The sequence below is a fragment of the Aulonocara sp. 'chitande type north' Nkhata Bay genome, linkage group LG7, assembly GCF_057382095.1.
Source record: "Aulonocara sp. 'chitande type north' Nkhata Bay isolate Kocher_YH1m ecotype deep benthic linkage group LG7, A_spYH_male_GT1.1, whole genome shotgun sequence".
Taxonomy (NCBI): domain Eukaryota; kingdom Metazoa; phylum Chordata; class Actinopteri; order Cichliformes; family Cichlidae; genus Aulonocara; species Aulonocara sp. 'chitande type north' Nkhata Bay.
In genome coordinates this window covers 65,604,707-65,622,653 of record NC_141350.1, presented here as the reverse complement: position 1 = coordinate 65,622,653, position 17,947 = coordinate 65,604,707, and the positions used below count along the sequence as shown (strand labels likewise).

At 40.2% G+C, this 17,947-nt stretch overlaps 1 protein-coding gene across 4 annotated transcripts in view; it reads left to right on the top strand.

Moving 5' to 3' along the window:
- ndrg4 (NDRG family member 4) overlaps positions 1–16,892 on the top strand; it is a 62,216-nt gene extending 45,324 nt beyond the window's left edge. For 2 of the 4 annotated variants that reach the window (XM_086302006.1, XM_086302004.1), the window contains 14 exons: positions 3,726–3,831; positions 6,423–6,543; positions 7,183–7,245; positions 7,660–7,720; positions 7,812–7,898; positions 8,004–8,060; positions 8,639–8,742; positions 8,873–8,929; positions 9,303–9,354; positions 13,251–13,298; positions 13,952–13,987; positions 14,135–14,186; positions 14,371–14,409; positions 15,736–16,892. In XM_086302006.1, coding sequence (XP_086158132.1) covers positions 3,726–3,831; positions 6,423–6,543; positions 7,183–7,245; positions 7,660–7,720; positions 7,812–7,898; positions 8,004–8,060; positions 8,639–8,742; positions 8,873–8,929; positions 9,303–9,354; positions 13,251–13,298; positions 13,952–13,987; positions 14,135–14,186; positions 14,371–14,409; positions 15,736–15,890 — 1,038 coding nt within the window. In that variant the 3' untranslated portion in view covers positions 15,891–16,892. Of the gene's footprint in view, positions 1–927; positions 1,153–3,725; positions 3,832–6,422; positions 6,544–7,182; positions 7,246–7,659; positions 7,721–7,811; positions 7,899–8,003; positions 8,061–8,638; positions 8,743–8,872; positions 8,930–9,302; positions 9,355–13,250; positions 13,299–13,951; positions 13,988–14,134; positions 14,187–14,370; positions 14,410–15,735 lie in introns of those variants that run through there. The other 2 variants (XM_086302007.1, XM_086302005.1) reach the window with 2 other exon arrangements.
- The last annotated feature ends 1,055 nt before the right edge of the window (positions 16,893–17,947 follow it).

Here is a 17,947-nt window from a genome sequence, read left to right as displayed (position 1 = left end):
ATCCACAGAGACCTAAAACTGCAGCTCGCAGGATCCAAATATTCTGCTGACAGTGTCCCAGGGCCAGACAGCACAGGACACCCTCAGAGAGTCTTTGTCCATGACCCAAATCTGCCACACCATGCTGGGCAGATGGCTGTATTATTGTAGCTGAGTTTTATGATACACAAGCACACGATTACAGTATCAATACTGTTTGTGCTATGCTACTTTATCCTGCTGATGTATATCATCTGCAACACACGCTGAGGTGTTGCCACTGATTGCTCGCTGTACTCTGTGTACATTGTCTTTACCAGTTCAATACCTGTCAGTACCTAAATGTCTGACCTCTTTGGCTTCATGTGGCTCACTCACCACTCATTCTTTGGCCCATGTGACTCCTTTGCTGTAAACCTCTGTCTAGTTAAATGCTCCTCGCTGGTACTTAACTTCCAGGAATGCAAACACACACTGAGTTTTGCTTGTTGCTTGCCCCAAAGGTTGGTGTCTGAAGCTCAGATTAAACATGAACAAAGTCTCACATACTCAGCTATACTCAGCTCAATCAGGTACAAATAATCTCTGTGAGTCAAAAGCTCAGTTTTCTCCTTTTGGCTTTTTATGATATCCTTTAACTGCATAATAATCAATCTCATCACCACATTAAATGCCATGTCCAGTCTGGCACACAGTAAAGGCTTTTAACAAAACGTTTTCTATAATTCATGAAGAGGAAAAGGCTCAAAGGTAACTGGTTGCTGAGAAAAACAGCAAAGCAAAACAAGATCAAAAGTAGAGCAGTGGTGCTGATGCGAGAGCCACAGAAGACTCACAGGCCAGCGGACCAATCCAGGGGAGGGGAGGCAGCACGGTGAGCCAATTGTCTCCGGCCTGCCTCGGGTGCCTGCAGAATGTCAGAGAGAGAGAGTGGGAGTGGGGAGGGCGGCTCCAGCTCCTTGTTTAAGAGCGTGGCTGGGAGCGCAGCAAAGCAGACAAAGACTCTGCAGCATCCACTAGCCAACCCTTCGTCCTGCAGACCACCCTCACCAGGACCTAGTCCCGTAACACAGGAGAGGTCTGGCTGCTCGCTTGCCTGTCTGCACCCTCCTCTTCTTCTTCATCAGCTGAGCGTAGACTTGAGAGGGAGCCATGCCTGAGTGTTGGGACGGGGTGAGTGACTGATCAGGACCAATCCTGAGTGTCATCAACACCACAAACACTGCTTTTCCTGCTCTTTGCCAGTTCATTTTGTGATGCTTCTGTTTATTCTGAATCATATAGAACGCAGGTGTTGCTGCAGGAGATAAAAGCAGCGTGTTTTCTGTGTACTGCTGTGTGCTGCTGTTTTGTATTCAGCTGAAACTGCAGCGTCAGTGTCAGTTGATGGGCTGCTCTGACTCTGGCCCACTGACACACTTAAGCGCACTAACACAGATTCTGTGCAATGCTCTGATGCGCATACCTCTGCAGACGAGGGCGTGTGGGGCAAGTGTTAATCCTTCTGCAGTGTCATTTATGCAACCTTGAAGCAGACGAGTAAGGTTGGTGCATACTTGGGATGAGATGATGAGATGAGATAGCCTTTATTTGTCAGTTGCAGGTCTTTTGCCCACAACCGAGATGACAGACCTTGCCGACAGTACATACAATACACAAACATCACATTGGGGAGACAGGTCAGGCTAGGCAGCCTTCTCTTTCTGTTCACCTAGTTTTGTAATACAAACGAAATAACATAATTCGCTTTTGTCATGTTGCTGCACAGACGGTTATTGTTGGAAGCTTGGATTCTCTCTTAAAGATATCGCAATTATCTGAGGAGCTCATGTGTCTGTGTAATGTCACTACAACAGACTGCAAACAAAGCCTCTGATGCAGTAACTGCCTCAAATTAGAATGCTGATTGCAGATAACACTGATGTCAACGCTGAAATAATAGAGAGATAATCCGGCCGGATTAACTCCTAGCTGTTGGCTGCATGACTATTTGCTGCTAGAAGAGAGGGTTATGTGGAATTTTGTCACTTGGCTGCATCCGTGGCACTGCTGTATTTCTGCACTGTGAGTCATTTGGGAGTTATTTAAATAACTCCACAATGATTGTGTGTTATTTTAGAAGAAGCAGGCAGGGCGTCGGAGATGCTGCAGATTGACAGCAGCAGGCTGACAGAGAATTTAAGGCAGTTGTTTCTCTGCATCTGAACAGTTTAAGGTGTGAACGGATGCTGAGGGGAGGACAGTAATGGCAGCCTGTCAGCGTGTGTTTGCTTCAGAGTGGAAAATATAGACCAGAGTGGGAGCAGCATCAATAAAGGCTTCAGTGCAGTTTACCGCCTGAACCTGGCATAATAATCCCAAAGCATCACTCTGCTGTGTGAAGAGTGTGTGTGTGTGTGTGTGTGTATTAGTTGCGCAGTTGATGGTTTCTCATTTTTCCTGCCTCCATTTTGAGTTTGGCTTTTTGTGGTCAGCAGATGCTGACAAAATGTGGGTCATAACTCGACACATTTGCACACATAAGTTATTTGATGATGTCACATCGGTAAAAAACACAGGACTCATATTCTCTGAAATATGATTTTTTTTTCCATATTTGCATATTTGGAGCTTTTAAATTGCCAAGGATTTTATACTAAGCATTCGTGCGAGTCTTTTTGCATACAAATAACGATTATTGTTTATTATTAATAACAACAATAATAAAAGAGCATCTCTAGTAGATTCTGCATTATTTCGATGTAAGTCGGGATGCGCAGATATACATCAGCATCGGCTCAAGGTGTTTATTTATATGACATATTATTTTTCCCTCGAGGTAAACATATCAACATTCCAACAAAAATATAAATGCAAACAATAAAGCTAACATAGATCAGCCCAAATCACAGATATGGATCGCTAATATTCATCTGTCATGTTTCTTATTCTGAATGTGAAACAGAGAGTTTGACAGTTTATTTTTAAACATTGTTTTCTGCCAAAATAAAATAAACATATAGAAAAAAATATCAGCATTTACTCTTTTTAAGCATCAGTTTCTGTTTCTGTATTAGCAGTGGTTTTATTTTAAAGTGTTACCAAAGGTGTACAAAGGTTATGAAGATTAGCTTAACCCTCATCAGAAGTGACAGTTTCCAGTTTAGAGACCGTTGAGCTGTTTTCAGAGTTGGAGCCTCAAACTCACAAGAACCACACATGGTGTCTCCCACTGGTGTAAGACTGGATGACAGTTTGTCAGTCAGTCCAAAGGGTGTCATGACTTTTACTGAAAGTCTCCACACAATTTGCAGCTGAATTATTTTAGTTGTTTTTGCAATTTCTAAACAGTAGTTAGCCACTGATACTGAAATTGTTTTCATATTTCATATTCCTGCTTTTTAAAATAGTCCATCAGAGTCTGGACTCTAGACCTTGAAAGCCACTGACTGTTGAATTATTTAAAACACGACCTTCTAAGTAAATTAACGTCCAATAGATCATCTGTAGGATTATCCACTAATTATCGCTGCACTTGCCTCTGTCATGGAAGATTAATGAGGAGCGTAGTGTGAACTGGCTGTTAATGAGAAAAGAGCAAGTTCAACAAAAAGCAGGTGAAATTATGAGTGTTTAATGTGTGCTGGCGCACAAAGGGAAACTCTTGCGATAACGGATTAATGAGGACATCTGTTCACCCTCGAAGGAGTTGTTTGGCGACTATGTGCGAACCACCAGGTAAATGTCTGCTTTTGTGTATTTCACAGGAACATGATGTTGAGACCCCTTATGGGATGCTGCATGTGGTGATCCGAGGGGCGCCCAAGGGAAACAAGCCCGCTATCCTCACCTACCACGATGTGGGACTGAACCGTGAGTATTGTGTTGGTGTCTTAACAGATGCTCCTGTTTCTGCACTTATCAAAGGTGATAATTGGCTTTCTACCTTTACTTTGCACGCTCACACACACATACACACACAAACACACACTTTTTCAGCCTGAGTCACATTTAAAAGAAGCACGTGTATTGGATTAGATTTTTATTAATTAATTTCTTTAAAAAAATTATTAAAGAAATCAGCTTGATATAAACTGAATGTGTCCCATTCAAGAAAATGTCTTTTGACCAGATTACATGAAATGAACATTTTACGTTGTAATCAATGACTTAGAGTCAGCAGTTTGGGGCATGTATACTATTTCAGTGGTGGACGGTCATCGTAACCATGGTCAAATATTTGTGAATCATGCTGACAGTTTTTTATAGTCTTGGCTCTCCATGATGTCAGCTCTCGCCATGAACACAGGAGAAGCCCACAACTAATGTTCAAACCTGCTGTTTACAAGAACCAGCCAATCAGAAGAAACTTGGCATGAACATGAAAGTGTCTCTGTGTTTCTGACAGACGATGTACTGAGTCACTGCACCAGAGTCCAGTACAACATAATTAAGGATTAATTTGAAGAGGGACTCATTCAAAGCTCCTTCAGTCATTTCCAATCACCAATATAAAGGTTTCCTCTGAAACTAGCACAGCAAAGACTTCATCATCTCACAGAAACAAATAAAAACCATTAAATTACTTAAAAAGCTGTGTGCATTTGGTGCTTGACAAGATTAATTATCTTTGACAAGAAAATATGTTGTCATCATTAGATAACATATCATCGCGACTTGATTTTCATTCCATGCACCAAGAGCTGGATGCTGTCATGACACTCCCATCATTGAGCAAAGGCACTGCTGCACTTAATTTAATTTAATGAGGCATATACATAGGTGGGGTAAAAATAAAAACAATGAAAAAAACCAAAGCATTTGTCTTAAATTGAGATGCTGAGAGGCATCGATGAAATGTAGGTCAGAAAAACATGGACATCCTGCAGAGGGAGGTGAGGCGGCGCCAGCGGCACTGCGGTGCTGCTTTGATGGGTGGAGGTGGGATAAGGAGGGTGGGGTGAATTAGGATGGTATGAGAGGAAGCGGAGGTGATATATGTATGACTGCAAATATCTGACTACATTTTTCTGCATCAGTCTGTCTCAGGTGGTGAAAAAAACCCACGTAAATCCACTCACTCCAGAAAAAAGTACACACAAATATTATGCATATAGAAAATGTTCTGCTGCTGCAGCAGAACCACAGGGCTATTAGTATTCACAGCTAGTCACTAAATCAGTTGACTGCAGCACACAATCACATAGGATGGAGCAAGAGCGAGGGATGAAAGGAGTCACAGTAAAAAATAGAAAGCATAAAGAAAAATTGGTGGGGGGCTTATTGTTCCATTAAAATGACTCCCAATCAGCAGATGGCACAGCAATCTGCCAGTTCCCTCTATTAAAAACACAGATCAAGAGAGAACAAGAGAACAGGAGGGGGCTGGGAAAAAATAGAAAGTGAAATAAAGATAAAGAGATTAGGAGTGCAGCAAAAAGAGAGAGAGGCCGAGGGAGAGAAGGGCTCATTTAAGAAGTAGAAATCAGGTCACGGAGTAGAAATTGTTAGGAAAGAAAACAAAGTGTGCATCTAATTGTACAGGATGCAGGGCATGGGAAATAAAAGGAGAGGAAGAACGAGAGGCAGATAAAGAAAGTACAGAGGGAGAAAGTAGGTCACGGAGTCAGTAGGAGTATAATGTGAAAGAGCTGAGCGGTGATTCAGCGTGTTGGTGATGAGAAACTTCTCACGTCAGTGGTCACGTAGCATTCATATTATTGCCCGCAAGCCGGCACTGCGGCAAAGTCAGAGCGTCCAGCTCCCCTCCCCTGATTTTCATCTCTAGCCTAGTTGTCTTGTTAATTGGTCCGTTTAATTAGCATTGCTCAGGCAGAGCCCAAGGAGGAAACAATGTTGCTGCATGGCTTCACTGAGTCTGACACACATGAGCAGAAAATAGGCCAACTGCAGAGCCGGTGGGAGGAGGGCATAAGAGAACTGACATCTTTTATACATGAAGCTATTTCAGAATTTAATGTTCTCTGTGGTGGTTCAGGAAATAGAGCTCTACAGTGAGGGAAATCCTCCGTGACCCTGGAAATAAATCAGACATTCCTTCCAAGAAAAGAATATGGATCCTCTCTTTTTTGTGCAATGAATGTCCCACTACTGCATATGCAGCATCTCCACGCAGCCCTTGGCTATTCTCACTGTTTTCTCATCACCAAGCATCAGTGACATTTGAAGATCATTTTCAGACCATTTTGTAAAGTGTAAAAACCACATTAAAATAAAGAAATTCATCAGTTCAGTTAGAAACAAAGGTGAATAAAAGCTGTGTGTCAGATTTGCTAGAAGGAGACTTTGCCTTTCCTTGCTGGCAGAGGATGAGCTGCACAGATGGCCACCTTCAAGATCCTCTCAGAGTGTGGTGCACATTCAATGTGATCACGTTCCTCTGCTCCCAGCCCTCCGTCCTCTCACCCCGTGCTACCTCTGCTTATTTCCTCACTCTCCTACAGACAAGCTGTGCTTCAACACTTTCTTCAGTAATGAAGACATGCAGGAGATCACCAAGCATTTTGTGGTGTGCCACGTCGATGCCCCGGGACAGCAGACTGGAGCATCACAGTTCCCACAAGGGTACAAAAAACACATCTAATGAATGGAGAATTATTTATTCTTCCCTGATTAATTATCTCGTGTTTAGTGGAGTCATTTACAAACTGAGAAGTTTTATAGGTTTTTATGCCTTAAATCATTAATTGAATTAATTTCTTAAATTGTGATATTCCCTTTATTGATTATACTATAGAATAATTTTATTATCTAGTTTTATTGTATTTATTTATGGGGGTGTAATGGTTTTACATTTGAAAAGTCTTATTATGAGCTGGTCAGTCCAAAAATTATTATTATTCAAACTTGTGATTCCTATTAAGCAGTTTCCTTAATAGGAATCACAACAAACAGAAAGACAAAAAGGGTAATTTCATTCATCAATGGTCATCAATGATAGTGCATAATCTGTTTAAACATGAGTGCAGATAGTGCCATTATCTAGAACCATTAACTGAGGGGAACAGAGACGTCACTGAACCGTCCAGATCCTGCACATAGAACTCTATATAATTACTTTCACTTTAAACAGCGCCCATTTACACAGCATAACGGGTGGTTGACATTTGAAAGAAAAATGTTGGGAATAACTCATCTGAGTTCTGAATCTGATAGATTTTTAAATTGTTTCGAGTGAAATGAGTCATTACTTTCTCTCCATAGGTACCAGTACCCCACCATGGACCAACTGGCTGGCATGCTGCCCATTGTTGTGGAGCACTTTGGGTGGGTGCTCTGTGCTTTGAATTTACAAAAATTCTGTATTTTTCTTGTATTTTCATGTTAAATTGTTCAAAATCAGAGAAAAATGTTTCTGCTCCCATTTGTGTTCTACACAAAATCACCTCACATGAAAACGAGTGTCATGCATTTTCAGTTCATTTAATGACAACTGTAGAAAATTAATTTATAGGACTAGAAAATATCAGATGTTGCCAGCTGGATATAATTTTAGTCTGAGCCTACAGTACCTTTCATGTCTGAGATATAGAACACTTGTTCTTTGCATGTATAAATTTCCCATCTGTGTGTCCTACAGTAGTTTTCTGTCATGTAGGCACTGCAGCAATACTTGTGGTATCCACACATATGAATTATTTAAACCATTGCATCCTTATTTGTCTCATTGATCTTGTTTAGATTCAAGAGCATCGTTGGAATCGGTGTTGGAGCTGGAGCTTATATTCTGGCCAAATTTGCTGTAAGTCAAAAGTTATTCATTGTTATTTATGAAACAACAATAGCATTTCCATTTAGGTGTGCAAAAAGATTCTATTGTCTTTTACGCTCAGCTGATCTTCCCTGAGCTGGTAGAGGGTTTGGTTCTGCTCAACATCGACCCCAATGGCAAGGGATGGATTGACTGGGCTGCTACCAAGGTACCTCTCCTATACTGTGTCCATCCATTAATCCATCCATTTTCACATTTATCAGCCTACGTATGCCTTTTATATTTCTCATTGCAATAACTCTGTTTCCCTTAGCTGTCAGGTCTGACCAGCGCTCTGCCGGATACGGTGCTGCCACATCTTTTCAGCCAGGTAAACTCACCTTTAAACATAATGTTGTTTAATTTCCAGTGTGCTTAAGTTTCTGAGGTCAAAGTCATTGCAGGTGAAAACCATAGAAACCTAACCCTAATCCAAACCCCATTAGAATATGAGATTTTTGCTCTCTTCAAAAACTGTTTGTGCCAGGGAAAAAACATTGTAATTGTCCAAAAAAATTACAGTTACAGTTATTGTTCAAGCATGACGGGAAAACAGGAAGAAAATATGTTTACTGTAACTCTTTGAAGTTTAATAACAGGTTCCTCATTCTAAGAAGCAATTATGGTTTTCTTTTGTTCCAAAACTTTGGGGAACAATTTCATCATAACAATGAAAACAAACATCAAGTATTTGGATTACCAAAGGTACAGGTACGGTTAGGGTTTGCATTCAGCACCAGTTCAGTGGGGGCTAAACCTCACAGAGCAGCACAAAAATCCTCACAGAGCAGCACAAAAAAAACCAAAAAAACAATTTTAATAAAGTAATTTTGTCATCATCCAATTCGACTGATTATTTATTCTTGTATAACTGCGAGTACTACTGACCACAGCTGTATTTCTGTGCAGGAGGAGCTGGTGAGCAACACAGAGCTGGTGCAGAGCTACAGGCAGCAGATCAACAACAACATTAACCACTTCAACCTGCAGCTTTTCTGGAACATGTACAACAGGTGGAAGCTCAAACTCAGTGTATTTTTAAGTAATATAAATATATGTAATATGAATAATAAACGTAACAACAAACATAAACACGCAGCGTTTTTTTTTTTAAACTCGTCTATCTTGTCTTACCCCTTTCAGTCGGAGGGACTTGGAGATGAACCGCAGTGGGACAGTGCTTAACGCCAAGACCCTGAAGTAAGTCTTCAGATGTGCCATCACAGCACAGTGTTATCTAAGGTTTAGTGGAGGTTAAAGCTTTTATTTTTGTTAATTTTGGACAGACTGACACACCACTGGAATCAGCTGACCAGCTGTTAGAATAATGAGTTTCTTGTGTTGAGTAAATACAGTCACATGATATTATAAACAGCTATAAAAGATTAGATAATATAATGTAAAAGATTCTCTTGTAAAAGGCATCTTCAAACATGTAGTCTGGACCCGACAGCAGAACAACAGACATATATTTAATCTGAGAGAGTTACGTGTGCTGTAAGTGATAATTAGCAAAATCATGTCAATGCTTAAAATTTTTAAGATGTTCACAAAGAGTACTGATGGCCTCTAGGTGTCCTGTGATGTTGGTTGTTGGAGACAATGCGCCTGCAGAGGAAGGAGTGGTGAGTCATTGTTCTTTTTCTTTCTGTTTGTCTAAAGCCAGTTAAGACAAACAAAAAATCTTTCAGTTGGATTCATATTTTATATTCATTACTTGGATAGCTACACTGATCAAAATCTTCTCTTTCCTACTTGCAAAACATCAAAACTTTACATTTATTCCGACCAATGTTTCTGGCAATGTGACAAACATTAGTCTAGTTTACGCTCTTTTAGCTTCGCTTTTGATCTCCACCAGCTCCTTAGAGAAAGATCTGGTTCTTTAGTTGCTAAATGCTCACGTGTTAATCACTAACTGTGTCTGTCTGATGCCACCAATAAGGCCACCATGAATGCACTAAAGCTCCATAAAAACAACTGTAATGCTTGACCAATGCATTCATCAGGGTATTTAACAAAAACTCTCTCCCTGTTTAGGTACCAAACATGATCCCGCACAGGTTTTATATTGGTCACACCCCAAATGGCCTTAAACCACTAGTACCAGAACCTCTACTCTGTTACCATTAAAGCACTTTAATAACAGCTGAATAAGTAGCTGAAACCCCTAAACGCTCATTAAAGCTGAAGATTCAGTGGATAAGTCTCTGCAGGTTTTAAACATTTCTCACTTAATGAACTTATCTTTGAGAAAATGTGCAGAGTGGGATCACTTAGGCTTGTATGACTATTTTGAGGGGACTTGGAATTAGTCTGTGACCTTTTTGTCTCATCATGTAGTAGCCGTGCTTCATCAGTTTCTTTTCGTCTTTATGTTGCTTCTATAAATTCCCCACAGAGCTGACTCAGTTTGTCAGAGTAAATAAAAATTAGCTTACCAGCAGACCCTCCCCTCCTTCTTCCTCCACCTGTTCTCACTCTGTTCAGTATTTTGTTCTCACTCTGTGCTCATTCGTGAATAAAGAAACAGGTCAGCCAGCAGAGACATCTCTACAAGCCTCCTTCTCCCCTGCCTGTCTGCATTACTATAGGTGTACTATAGGTGTGTGTGTCTATTTGTGTACGTGTTCTCCAGAGGCCAGATGGCCTCGTTCTCGCTCTGGGGCTGTCTGAAGTGGCCCAGATATGTGTGCTTCTGCACCAGTTAATCTGCCGCCTGTTCAAATTGATATCAAATCACTCCATCCTCTGTGAGATGGAGAACGAGATGCAGGGAGAGTGATGTTGTTGTTATAAAACCTCTTGAAAAGATAGAAGGATGGAGAGATGGAAGCAGGGATGGAGGGAAGGGAAGCGAGGAAGTGAGAGATGTGAACAGAGGTTAATTTATTGGATGTGACAGATGGAGGTCATATTAATATTTCATATCTGCTGATATGACCAGCTGAGGCTGCTGAGTATGCTCCACTTACTTTACGCTTTTCTTTCTTCCTTTTTTTAAGCATAAATATACGGCACATTTTGTACATATTCTTATACATATTTCCCTTTACTTACTAATTTGCATGCTCCATCTGCCTGGCAATTTTGCAATAAAGGCAATAAAGGCTATTTCTATTCCATTCTATTCTGTTAATGCAGAGTGAGTGGAATATGGAGAGATGCATATTTATAAGAGTCACATTTGCATTTCCTGCAACTAATTTGCAACTGTTTTGTTGTAGCTGTGCAAATAATTTGTAATTGATATGCAGTTTTGTATCAGCAGATGAAGCTTGTCTAAAAAAATTTTTAAGAAAAATTCTTATTTTATTCAAAAAAGTGCAGATGTGCATTCATCTCACAGTTATACGTGTTTATTTTGTCAAGATTACCAAAAATGTATTTTTGGAATCTGTGTAAAGGATTAAAGATTAAATGCAGCAGAGAGCAAAAGCATGTTCTCGTTGGTTTCTGTGTGATGCCCTGAATGTGCTTTTGCATGTCCACATGTGAGCAGTTAGGCATCGTTTGTGTTTCTGTGCACATCTGTGTGTGCACACACTGCGGATGAATCTTATCCTGCTGGAGTGAGTCATCTCTGCAGCATACTGCAGTATCTGGGTCGTCTCCATATATGGACTATACATTCACCATCTCTGATAAAGTCCTGACACTGTTTATCTTGGAGTTGAAAGTTTTCCATCTATAGCAAGTGTTTCAGTGTGTGTTGAAAGCACGCCAGCACTCTATATGGGTTAGTAGTTTAAGGTGTGTCGTGTCTTTTAATTATAGCAAGCAGTTTCATTTGGCTTTATAGCTGTTGCTTGCTCACTGCAATTTGCATTTTTAGATCTTAGACTTGATTCTTGCACTGAAGTCTAAAATCAATAGAATTAGAATATCTTCATTAAGATAGGCCAACGGTGGATGTTAGTTATGAACTCACTGTCAGCTCACATTTCCCCAATCAACCTTTGAGTGTGTTCATTTGTAAGGTTTGGCATAATATGGCCAATCACATGGACATGAACAACAGCAGAGCCCCAAAAAGAAAACCAAGCAATATAGCCAAACAGATCTGAGGAATTAAAAAATATAATCCAAGCTAAAAGTGACACAGTAAAACCCGTATGGAAGTCTCTGCAGCATATGCAGTATATTAGGCATAACTGGTTAAATGGTACATGACATGTACCCTTGTAAGAGATGAGAAGTTTAACTCTTTTCCCTTTGGATTAGGGGTAAGTTTGATAATATCTGTGTCACGGTTCACGAGGCGAGCCGTATGGAATTATTAAAGGACCCAAGATGCAGCACAACTGAGGTGAGGAAGCTTTATTAAAGGAGCGTGCTCAAACAAAGGCGAGGGTGGCAAAAACAGAACTGAGTAAAACCTAAACTGGGAAAACTAAGCATAGAAAACAAACCTGAAACCTAGAGACACATGGAGATGCAGGAGACATAGAGAGACAACCAGCGACAACAGAGGAAGACACGCAGACAAACCAGCAACTAACAGAGGCAGACAGGTTTAAATACAGAGAAGGATAACGAGGGAATGAGACACAGAAGGCGGGCACAGCTGGGAGTAATCAGACATGACGGGACAGGGGAAACGTAAACTGAACATACTGAGATCACACACGGACCTTCAAAGTAAAACAGGAAAAACACACACACACATGCAAAGACACAGACTCAGAGACTTGGGCTAAACACAGAGACCTGACTACACTAGAGGTAATACACAGGCAGGGATGACACCAAACAGAGGGAGCACAAACTAAACCCTGGGAAACTAAAACACAACAGTCATAATACATAAAACTATCAAAAGTAAAAGTACAAAAAGTCACCGACCCAGGACCATGACAATCCGTCACATTTGCTCAGTCAGAAGAGGGTGAGCTCTGCCTATACAGCTTACCTGTACAGGAAAAATCCAGAATCTGTTCTAATGGTCATCAAACCATGTTTTTATTGATTTATACTGAGGTTTCAAAACTCATCATAAAGGTACAGTGGAGGTCATCCAATGTCAACTTTATGGGGGAAAGAGTTAACTCTAAGAAGCCAGTGTTATCTTGTGTTGTCTTGTGTTATCTTGTTAATCTCTTTTAAGTGTTACTGTATTTGGTATGTGTGCAGAAAATTACATAGTTTGGGAAACATACTGATCATGGTGTCACCAATCTTGCTAGTGTGACTTTTGGCCCCCGGCTCTGTATTCTGCAACAATTTTTGACGTAACCAGTGAGGCCATGCAAACCACTACTATAAAAACAGTAGCTCACTTATTTTGCCTGAGAGTAAAGGAACGCCTTTCAACAATATATTTTTGTGTGTTATTACGTTTTTAGTAAAACACTCTGAATTTCCCTGTATCTAAATAAACGTGATTGTACTTGAATGTTATCTGTAAATGTGTGGACATTTATGTTATGTTGCCTGATGAAGTCATCAGAAAGCATGCAAAAAGATGTGATTGTTCTTGTTATCTGGCTTAGTCAGCTCAACCTGCTGTTTTGTCTTTAAGGTCGAGTGTAACTCCAAACTGGACCCGACCAACACCACCTTCCTGAAGGTAAACGTTTGCTCTCGTTTCACCTACTACTGCTGTAGATTCACTGAAGCAACATTTTAAAGTCAGACACACAAAGGAAAAGTAGACGTGTGATCATCAGCAATAAAACAACTTGTTTCAGTTTTCAGTAATTTTCTAAAAAGCTATTTTGACTCTTTTTACTTTAGTGTTGTGTTGTTCAAAGAAATATGTTTAATTTTGGTAAACATCCTAAATAGCTATTTCTTAATTACTCTACATTGGAAGTAATTCAGTGTGTAGAAGTTGAATAATAAATCTGAACACATTTATGAACATATTCACAAACAAGAAATACTGAACCCAAGCTTTAGAAATACTTGGGTCGATATATTCTGACAGAATGTTTCATAAAGAAGAAAATACAAGAAAAATAATAACATAGACATTGTTTACCTTGATGATAGACCACCAAAGACACCAAACAGATAGATAGATAGATAGATAGATAGATAGATAGATAGATAGATAGATAGATAGATAGATAGATAGATAGATAGATAGATAGATAGATAGATAGATAGATAGATAGATAGATAGATAGATAGATAGATAGATAGATCTGTCACACAGACAGAGATGGTTGATTGATCATATGCTAGTTGGCTGATGGCTGCTGTCTCCTCCCGTGGCAGATGGCTGACTCTGGTGGACTGCCCCAGCTCACACAGGTAACACAAACAAACCACTTTGCATCATGAAGATGCTGCTACACAAACAAATAAAAACACCACAGAGCACAAACTCACCATCCACATTTAAGACACTGTTTCCTCAGAATTGAGTGGAATAAAAACTCTGATGTGTTTTTTTTCCAGCCCGGCAAACTGACAGAAGCCTTCAAGTATTTCCTGCAGGGGATGGGCTACAGTAAGTCTCCAAACCGCCATAGTTAGTGAGACAGAGTGGGATTCAGTGTTTTTTGTTTTATTTTTAAAATTTACTTTCAGGTGTATTTTTGTAGTGTCGAGTGAGTGTGCTATGATGTATTTTATGCAGAGGGTTATGACCAATATTAATCTTGCCCTCTGTCTTCCTTGCCCCGTTCTTTCAGTCGCTAATGTGAAGGATCGGAGGTTGAGTGGAGGGCCAGGTACTTCCTCCTCCCCGTTCACCTCTGACCTGTTATTGCCCTATTCAATGACTGTGGTATTTTAGAATTTCTTTTGAATTTCATTTGGTTGTGAATATAATATTTTGGGCTAATTATTATTATTATGTTTTTTTTTTTTTTTACTTTTGCTCTCATTTTTGGAGTTTCTTTTATCCTAAGGACATTAACCCCCCATCTTTGTTTTATCAAATATAATTTTTCCTCCAATGGAAAAATATACTGCCCTTACTTCCACTCCCCCCATTCCTTTACCATTGCATCTCCAGTCCTGCTCTTTGCATGGCGTTCAGCTAGCTTTGAGCAAAGACTTTCAGACCAAGTTAACAATAATTCACCATGTCTTTAAAAAACGTAAATAAACTGTTGACAAAACCAAGTTGTTTTTAGTTACACTGGTTAAAAATTTATTTTTCCCTTGTATCACAGAAAGATGGAATGAAATGAACTGAACTTTGTTTAGAAGATTTTAAAAAGCATAGCTTACCTGATAGGAGAATTTTAAGTCCAGAGCTTTGAGTGTTTTTCTGCAAATAGCCATGATTTTCTGACCTTATTTAAAACTCAGCTTTGATATTCAAATATCCCAGGGTTACCTTTGCATTCCAATTTATTACAAATTATGGATTTTTGCTCATTTTTCCTATCAGCAAATTTTAGTTTTATTTTCAGTGGGAAGCAAAACAAAATACCCAGGTAATAATGGAGGTCAAAGAAGAAATATTAAACTTTAATGTGCAAATTGGCTGAAAACAGGCTCCTGATGTTGGTCTTTGTCTACTGACTGTGTAAGTGAAAAACTGTAGGCTAACGTGTGTGGTGTTAAAACTGTCAGGGATGCTTTTCTGGGTTGTTTCACCTTCCTGAAGGAGCCATAATAAGTCAGTGAAGTGTGAATACAGGTTAACTTAATCCTGATTACTCTAAGGAAATCCAAAAATGTCTTTGCTCAACTTGTTATCTTTCTTCAGTGCAGTCATTTAATAATGACCAAACAAACCCAGTTCCACACTAATCATAGTCTGTTCCCATGAGAACAACTGAGCTTATTATATCACAGACTGAGTACATGGTGCTGTTAATGTGTCTCCAGGTAGACACATTAACAGCTTTAATTAACAAGCCTAACAATTCATGACTGTTGTATGAGCCAGTCAGCTGCCGTTTCTCACCTGCTATGAAGAAACATATTCTTCAGTTATCCACATTAGCATGTGCTCCCTACATCCCCCCAACATCTACTGATTGCACTTTTTTATTTATTTTTTCAAAAATGTAAGAAATTTGACATGTTGAAATTTCTCCCAGTGCCCTCAGCCAGTATGACCCGCCTAGCTCGCTCCAGGACGGCTTCCCTGACCAGCGGCGGCTCCGTGGAGGGATCCCGCTCACGAGCCTGCACCCACTCGGACAGCACTGAGGGAGTCGGCGCAGTCACCCATACCATGGAGGTGTCCTGCTGAGAAACCACAGGAAGAAAGAGGGAGGGAGGAAGTAGAGGGATGGAGAGAGAAACAGTGAGGCGGGCTGTGCAAACAAGAGGTGAAATTGAAGGTGTGAGAGAGGTAGTCAGGCTTGATGGACAGGGATAGTAATATTTGAAGACAGCTCTCTTTGTCTTCATCTACGTCCTCCTTATCCCTGTGTCTGCCATTTTCTTCCCTCCTCCACTGTAAAATTCCATATGTAACGCTACTTTAACACCCTAAACACATTTAAATATCCACCTCAATTTCCTTTCTCCCACCACTCAATGATTTAGCATTTACTCTTGAAGTGTCATTCTTGTGTTTGCTGAGTGTGGCCTCATTCTTTGCGTGCACCCTTTCTAACCTCCCACCCCCCAAACACACAAAACAGTAATTCTGTCAACAGTCCATACAGAAATATGCTGTAAAGAGCTAGTGATGAAATCTGATACGAGCTGGTAAAAGTGCAGGACATAGCAATGAGAGCCAGACCGTTCTCACTCCCGAGGCGTAACATCCCGACGTTTTGTCACGTCCCGCGGCGTTCCTGAGGAACGCGAAAGGTGACCTTCCGCGTTCTTATGGTACGCGCCGGGTTATGGCAGAAATCCAGTGGAATGACGGTCCCGCGGTAATAGACGTTCCAGCCCTGTATTCCAGCCCTAAACCTAACCTTCTCCCTAACCCTAACCATAACCTTGTTCCTAAGCTTAACCAGTGTTAAATAGTGTTTTCCCAAGCGATTTGAAGGAGAAGAGTAAACATGTGTAGATTGAGTCCAAACGGTTGTCATAGGTCCTCAGTTTTCCTTTGTCGTCATGTAGGAACGTGTTGGGTGCCCGAAAACGTAATATGTTGACGATTTGTCACCTAGCGTAAAATGTTACTGTTTGGGATGAGAACGTGTTGTGAGAGCAGTACTTTTATGGGGTGTTTTCTGTTTTTATGTGACAGATTGTGAGCATCTCTCTCTGTGAAGTTTGAGAATCATGCGGGTGGGGGGGGGGGGGGGTGTCCAGAATTAGGCAGACGGCAGAACACAGCATGTCGTAGCCGAGTGCACCTGTAGCGCTAGAGAGGATTTGTAAGCATAGTTAGAGCTCACAACGTTGCTATAAAGCTGCACTTGGTAAGACCTTATTTCAAATGGGTGAACTATAACTAGATTGAAACAGTGTGATATTGTCAGTATATGCTTCAACTTATCTCCACTGATGCATTTACATTAAAATATTAATAGTCCAGGTTTATAACAGCTCAAACTTTGAAATAATAAGCTATTTTTCAGGCTGTCTGTGCTTCTGCATGTGTAGTATCTGAGACATATTCTGAGGCTCATTACCTCAAAACAGGAAATTACACGTGGGCCGCCAGTCACAAGCGCACCAAAACCAAGCCACTACACCACCAGGGAGCTTTATCAGTTTATCTGCTTTACCTTCTTCTTTTTGCCACAATAATATTTACATTAACGTCTTTGAGTCATCTTGATTTTGCGTGAGAAGACAATCTGGAGCTGTTTGGTATCAAATGAGCCAAAAATTATTTAAAAACATCAAATCCAACGTAGCCAATGTAGCAGCAAAGTTGTTATGAAGCACTTGAAAAACACCTTCTGTGAAATCAAGTGAGCCTGAAACTATTAATATCTTACACTGCAAAACATGTAAATGCTTAATAAAGACGGTGGAAAATGCACCCATACGAGCAAAATACTTATATATAGTTTGCAAAGTGAGGAATATTAATGTAGCTATATGAGCTTGAAGTGCAGATTAACCTGTTTGTGTTAACGAGGAACTTGTCAGAAAGCTAGAATTTCAATTTCAATTGCATTTAAAAAATCGTTTATTCACAGAAAGCCCCTTTACATTCCCATCATGAGCAGGGCCGGCACAGGAACATGATGTTACAATGCATCAGCTCCAAAATTTCGCTTGGAGCTAAATTAGCGTAATACACCAGAGTGCAGCTTTAAGCCGCGTGTCATCTCACATTTCTCAGATAATCCACTGCATAATACTAGAATAGAAGAAGTATTTATTAACATG